The following is a 7,500-nucleotide window of genomic DNA, read 5'->3' as shown; positions in this document are numbered from 1 at the left end:
GCAGCCATAGGGAAGGCCACTGAGAATGCCATGAAATGAGGCGGGCTTCAAATGACCCTGACATGGGAGACTTCCTTGATTTAGGCCAATGCCTGTGTAGAATCCATAAATTCAATATACACATACAAATACAAAATACACAACATACTAATACATGGCCAGGCAAACACCTCACAACCAGAATGAGTTTTACTGGCAAGAGGACACGGGGACGTGCCCCCCCCCCCCCCCCCCCCCAATACATGTACACTGTATCTTACCCATAGATCCACTAACATCCACTACAATGACCAGGTCCTTGGGTGTGGGCACTGCAGATGCCACATACCACGGTCTACATCAAAGAGGAGAAGAGCACACACACACACACACACACACACACACACACACACACACACACACACACACACACACACACACACACACACACACACACTCAAGTGCACAAACACACGCGCGCACCACACACACACACACACACACACGCATTCATTCCACTCCATTCCCTCAACTAGTGAATATTAAATCAAATACTGGCAGGTCATAGTTCCTTTGACTTGTGCGTTGCAGTCAATTTGCTGCACATGTACTGCGCCTGTCAAAGTATGGTACGACAACAGTGAACTAATCAAACACGTCCATTCCATAGAGAGAAGGGAACATGAGGTGGTATTATCGCTGTAACTTCACGCAAAGTGACCATCAGACAGCGCAATGCGTGTGAGAACTCACATGGGTCACACAGAAAAACCACACTCATCCCTTACCTGAATCTTGGGTCATAATCGGAGCAATCAGTGATATTGATGCCAGGATACAGTGTTGCATAGCCTTCTTCCGATCCAAAGTATTGGAATCTTGCCTCCGGAACACGGTTCAGCTGTGCCTTTGCCTCGGCAGTGATTGTAGAGCTGATGGTGGACCGTGAGGATGATGCACTAGCACTGATACGATCACATCCATTGTCAAGGTTGACCTGGATCAACAGAACAGACACAAAATGACAACAATAACGACTTCTAGCTCACAGCGGTCACCGACACACCGCCAACACACATCCTACACACCAACACACTGCTGCAGAGTATACCATTGCAGTGAGGCAAACAGATCACAAAAAACTACATGTAGGCGATTTTCTGTGCCGGATATTGGGGAAAGGAGAATGTGACTCATCCACCCCAGACTAATGTAAAGGACTAGAGCTACCCACGCCCTAGAAAGGTCTCGTGAATGTGTACAAGGTAACGTATCCATCTTCTGATACTCTGATATGGTCAACGTTTCTGAACACGTGTTAGTAGCATACCGTTTGATTGAAGCGAGCATCAAAGCTGACACTGTTCCGGGACAGCCTGCAGCACTCAGTCAGGGTGCTAGATGTCTGCCCGCCATTGTACGCATCACGCGCTCGTGAACGAAGCGAGGTAACTATGCTCAGGCGAGAGGTAAGACGTGACGCCACTTGAGTTGCAAGCTGAAGCCAAAGCACGCAACCACCACACAATAGAAATTAGGTAACCATTCCACCAGCTGGTAGCATGACGCGCTGACCCTCTCAAATGCATGTACGTACGTCAAGAGTACATGAAAACCAGAGTCCTAATATGCAGACTGTACCCCTTTCAGGGCCACACCAGTGAAGCTAACACAGGTTTTCCTGCACCCGCTATAGCTGGACCATGGCATGGCAGCACAGAGAAGCAAGGTGCTTACATTATTGGCAATAGTGGCACCATTCAGCGCAGGTGATGTGGACAGCTCCGCATTATTGTTATACAACTCCTGCATAGTCACAAGGCACACAAGAAGCAAGAAAAGCATGTAGTGGTTCGTACGTTCCGAAAGACAACCACCAGACAAGACGTGCCTGGTCACGTGGACATAGTCACCACCTAACAAGCCAGTTATTGGAGGCTCCCTGCTTCAAGTGTTGGATATCCAGCGTGCTCAGATAACTGGCAACTAGATTATCATGAAAATCGGCACTTGATTCCACATGAATGTGTACAATTCGAGGTATGGAACCAAGAAATGAATTTAATTCGGAAAAAAAAAGACAACATTCTGGACAAGTCAATAGTCCCAATGCCTTGCTTTAGAACTTCAGGGTTGCGGATTCGAATCCACCCATCTTAAGAAAAAGGAAAATTCTTTCATGCACCTCCCTTCAGAGCTTCCAGATGGTCGGTACCCTGTGCGACACGCTGAAGTAGGTGTTTTTCGTTGTGTTCCATACGTGTAGTGTGTTTTGAACTTCAAAATTCAAAAGTCTAGAAGTACATGCAAAGATGTAATCCGGATGATACCAGAGGTCGCGAATGTACCAGTGTACTTCCTACTACAGTCAAATCTGTTGTAAGCGACCGCCCCTTGGTGCAAGAAAAAGCGGTCGCTTACGGCAGATGGTCTCTTACGGCAGATGTATGGTAAATCCGGCATACCAGGTATATGCTTCCATGTACTCAAATCGACGAGAATAATGTGATTTTTAATATCATTTTATTGGATATTCAACGACGACCATACCCGTATAGTACGCGTATGCGACACGGCAGTAGATCGACACTGCCTGGACTTGAGAGCTACAGCACAGCCTCAGTACAGGCCAGGCGCCAGTCGATCGCACTTGCAAGACAGCGCATTTTCACACTTTGCAGTTGACAACGCACTGGCAAGTACAGTTTCGCACCTTACTGAACCTGGGTCGCGGTCGCTTACAGCAGATTTGAATGCAGCCACCGTGCATGAAATCGCGGTCGCTGGTCGCGCACAGCAGATGGTCGCTCTGGACAGATCAGTTTGTATGTGAAACCGTCCGTGCACGGAAAATCGGTCGCTAACGGTAGATGGTCGCCTACAGCAGAGGTCGCTAACGGCAGATTTGACTGTACCTTATGCACCATTTCATCCCGCCACATACACATAATTGCCACCTCTTTTATCCCATATATGGATCAGCAGTATCAGCCATGACAAACTAGGGTACCAGGGTTCCTGTTGCAGGAGACCCAAAATGCACTCTATTTCTGCAAACTACCAGTAGTGTAGGGAAAACTGGAATGAGTTCCCATTTGCGATATACAGTCGTCCCTCTCTAATCCGGCACTTGTTTATCCGGAACCCTTGCCAACCGGCGCACTTTCTGACGAAACCGATTTTTTTCGTTCAATTCCTACATCTTAATCCGGCACTTGAATTCCGCCTCCGGCAGTGACTTTTTGAAACGAATCGCTCAAACTGCACGTAGTTTGATTTCCTAATCCGGCAGTCGTAAATCGCGTACCGTACAAGTGCACTCCTTGCCAGGCCAGGCTAGGCCAGTTTGGTCAATGTTGTCCAGGAGACAACCGTCAACCATACTTTCTTATTTTAGCAAGGAGTAGTGTCCTGCCAATTTTCAGGTGTGTGTGTGTGTGCGTGTGTGTGCAAGAGTACATGTGAACATGTTCTCTGTTTTACTTTATCACTTTATCACTGTGTATATTCCTGGAGAACAATTGAGAATATAAAGCCGTGCACCAAATACTTGGGTCGACACGGAAAACCCTGCCTTTTGACGTACATATGATACATGCATGCAATTGGGTAGGGCCGGGTCAGAGGGCAGGATTTCTTAATCCAGCACCCTCGTTAATCCAGCAGAAAACGCCGTAGCAAAAGGTGCCGGATTAGAGAGGGACGACTGTACTAGCTTTGGCTGACAAGTTTGGCACAAAAAGTGGTATTAGTGCCGTGCTTGTCTTCTTGCAACACTCTTGGGTACATTAGCTACATTGGTATGGGTCCTGCGTACGACTCACGGCATATGCCAAAGACCCCATTTATGTACTTCTGAAGTAACAATACCAACATATTAGGAAATTAGAGGCCACATGCCTCGAACTGCTCTTTTCTCTCCGAAATGCAACACTTGCAAGCCAGATACGAAAGAAAAAATCATCAGTCACGCCACCGGGACTCGAACCAGGGACCTTGCTATTCGCGAGCAATGCTCTAACCAACTGAGCTACAGTATGACTCTTATCCACAGTGATGGCAAATCTATCCTTCTTCAATTTGAAATTGCAATTTGTGTTTGCTCTCAGTGGACATACTGTAATTTCACAAATTTTCGGTGTACTTTTATTTTCAGTTCTTTCGGTGCGTCTGTTTCATACCTAAAATTTCAATACACCGAACAAACACTAACACACATAATCCAATAGGGAACTGCTTCTCTGTACGTAAGATATCTGTTCACCTAACCTGACCTTTTGCCCCCATACCGAAAATATTGAGCACCTAAAATTTCTGAAAATAGAGTAGTTTGATGCGCTCCCCATGATATCAAGCGAATGGCTGAGGGCCCTCTTGAGTGGTGTGAGTTGCCAGTATGATGCAAGCCAGATATTGATCGAAGGATAGATTTGCCATCAGCTACGAGGTCAGTCGCATGAACAATTTGGCAGGCTAGGCGAATTTTGATGATACTGGCTGGTGTGTGTGTGTGTATGTGCGGGGGGGGGGGGGGGGTGATCCCCGGTAGCCTAATGGGTAGGGCACTGTCCCGGTAACATAGGGGTGCGGGGTTTGAATCACCCTGCCCGTGCATCCTTCTTTTGTAACACAGGTACTAGAGTACAGTCGCCAAGAACCGATAACACCAATGTATCTATCGTTAATTTGTCGTTAGGGGCCGTCCGTATGTACTTACTAAGAGACGTCAAATAGGCATTTCTGGTGGGTGGGTTCGCCTGCAAAGCGTTTCTAAAAATACATTTCGGAGTGCATGCATACCATACCGCACATGTACATGATGTAGCACTGCTACAGCTAGTGCAGGTAGGCATTGGGACGCACTACGCTGCACACGTCACAGCAGAGTTAGACCAGGTAGACATACATGTGACAGGGACACATACCTGTACTCTGTACTCCCAGAAACGACTTGCAGGTGTGATTTGGTTCGTTATAAACGAAAACTGTTCGCTATAAAGGGTCAATTTTGTATGGGTTCAAACAGGGACGTGGACAAGGGTTCGCTATATCACGAAATTCGCTATATGCGAGTTCGTTATAAGTGGAGTTGACTGTACTGTATATGTGTGCATAGCATGGTGTTTATTATGAGTGGTATTATCTGCATTTTTGGGGGGCGTTTCTGGGGGTGGGTGGAAGAAACGCCTGTTAGACGTCTCTAAGTAAATACATGTATTTACGGACGGTCCCTTAATGATATCCGTTACTTTAATAGCTATAAATTTAACTTATTTTGCATTATTTTCAGTACCCAGTTTTTTCTACTGGCTGCCCACTTTTTTTCTACTTGATGCAATTCAGATTTCAATGTTGGAAGTTTAGAGTTGGAAATCTGCAGTTACTGGATCAGGAATACCTAAATCGGTGAAATTGCACAAGGCTAGAAATAGCAGATATACTTCGAACAGTACCTGCATTGCCTGCACGGAAAGAGCAGATGTAGAAAATGTCCTCAGCCTCTGCTGCATTTGGCTTGAAGAGATTGTTGAAAATGTTTGTCCCAGTGTAACTTGTGTGCTGCACAACAGCTGCAGGCCCAGCAAGCTGCAGACTATGATGAGATATGAACGCCACATGGCTGATGCCGCACAGGAAGCCAGAAGAACGTCAAGCCTGACTAGGCGAGCTTAGAAAATACTGGAACGCAGGCTACTGCAAAGCCTGGTGATTCTTGGTCTGCACACCAAGACTCAAGACTTGATGTGCACTTTCATCTGCTGTTGTTCAAGTAATTATTTCAAAAATTCGCTGTTCAAGCTTGCAAGGCAAGAGCTTGAAGAGGCACACCGTGTTACACGTGCACCGTGAAATCGGAGTGCACCGAGCATGCGGGCTAGGCTGCGTCCGCGGATCCGGTTCGGCTCAAGCTTCCTAGCAGCTACTGCTTGTTGATTCTGCCTTTCTGGTAGTCCACACAGACCACAGAGGGATGGCTCAGGCTCAACACAATACAACTGTTACTTTGTAAAACAGTTACTTGTCTGAAGTCACATTCAGCAAGTGGGCGTGAAAGAAGAAAATGAAGAACACGGCTATCTACTGACTTCTGAACACCGGGCAGTCCTGTTTCGATGCCGACAGAATAACTCAGTGATGTGTTATAATGTAGACAGTATAGTACCACTACTACTACTACTAGTACAGAGCAGCTAGAAGTAGAAGGTCTAAAAACAGTAGTGAGCGTCGGCGGCGTGCAGTGAAGTCATCACAAGACACCAAAATCAGGAAGCTACAACTAACTACTTACTTGCCAACTACCGTGTGTAGAGCGCCCACTATAGCTTTTATACAATCACAAAGCTATATAGGCCATGTACATGTATGTGGTTGGTGCATATTCGTAGTCGTACTGGAATGGAATGGTCTTTGGAGACAACAGATTAAATCGTCATTATTATTTTTGTTTCGGTGACCTACTTTCGAACAAGTACTAGTACATGTAGTAACAACATGACCGTAATGACAATGTCAATGGTGTTACCGACTGTCTTTGTGGCAGAACGTATGTGTTTCAAGTCAGTAATCAGTATTCTGCTGACTGTATGAATAAATCTACCAACAGATATCGGAACGGATAATTCATGAACGGAGAGGGCATAATCTTTCATGCATGAAAAATCCAGCATCCAGCATTGTCGGTAGACATGCAGGCTTTGCTGGCGACAGGCAAAAGACTGCAATCACGGAGCCAGTTACAGCACTCTGACTGTAAGTGTAACTGAGGCACCGTCGTCTGTTCCCTACCACCAGTCGAGGTCCCTGCACAGGCTGCATGAGGCTGTACTGTCACTACTCAGTAGTAGATCTACTACACTACGTAGTATTGCACTGAGTCTGTGCTGTGCTGGGCCAGGATCCAGGCCCTGGTAGTGAGTGGTACAAAAAAAGTACTGGTAGATCTACTGTAGTTCCAAAACAAGCAGTTTACCATGGTTTACTGTAGTCACTGGCATGACTCGACTACATCTGTGACTTGATTCTGTGTGCTGGCTATTTTGTGCACATAACCAGTACCGGTATACCATAGTGATCACCAGCGCTTACTGAGCCCGTTCAGGCTGAGTCAGGGTTCTCTTTTTTTAACTCTTGCTGCTTCTCCTTCATCTAACTTCTACGTAACATACTGTACATGATAGCATCATCTACAATCGCCATGACATGATTGTGCTTTTGTACCTCCACCGTACCGGTATACTGCTCTAGCTCTCTCTCTCGTTGAAGTAACCGTACGTGTAATACATGTACTTGGTTTCTGAATGAGTGAATACAACTCATTTCTTTCATGGCGTGCTAGCCTAATGCCGGCGGCTACTCTTAGTACGAAGTAACGATTACGTACATCCATGTATGATGTGTGAAACTAGTATTGAATAGACACCACATCCAGAGTTTGTACTGGCAGCAGTCATGTCATAATTATGCCATGGATCGGACAACGGTAGCCAGCTAGCTCCCGCTGAGATCGAGAGAGGACCTGAT

The 7,500-nt window shown here is 46.2% G+C and overlaps 1 protein-coding gene across 2 annotated transcripts in view; it reads right to left on the bottom strand.

Annotated features, from left to right (window-relative positions):
• The window catches only part of LOC135805985 (VWFA and cache domain-containing protein 1-like), a 27,241-nt gene extending 20,968 nt beyond the window's left edge, over positions 1-6,273 (bottom strand). For both annotated transcript variants that reach the window (XM_065320104.1, XM_065320106.1), the window contains exons 1-5: positions 5,433-6,273; positions 1,717-1,785; positions 1,310-1,477; positions 768-976; positions 261-334 (exon numbers count right to left, since the gene is read on the bottom strand). In XM_065320104.1, coding sequence (XP_065176176.1) covers positions 261-334; positions 768-976; positions 1,310-1,477; positions 1,717-1,785; positions 5,433-5,597 — 685 coding nt within the window. In that variant the 5' untranslated portion in view covers positions 5,598-6,273. The remainder of the gene's footprint in view (positions 1-260; positions 335-767; positions 977-1,309; positions 1,478-1,716; positions 1,786-5,432) is intronic.
• Positions 6,274-7,500: the final 1,227 nt, after the last annotated feature.

Source organism: Sycon ciliatum, chromosome 1 (genome assembly GCF_964019385.1).
Source record: "Sycon ciliatum chromosome 1, ocSycCili1.1, whole genome shotgun sequence".
In the NCBI taxonomy this organism is placed as follows: domain Eukaryota; kingdom Metazoa; phylum Porifera; class Calcarea; order Leucosolenida; family Sycettidae; genus Sycon; species Sycon ciliatum.
The sequence above is the reverse complement of the archived record's forward strand: the minus strand, read 5'-3'. Positions and strand labels throughout refer to the sequence as shown.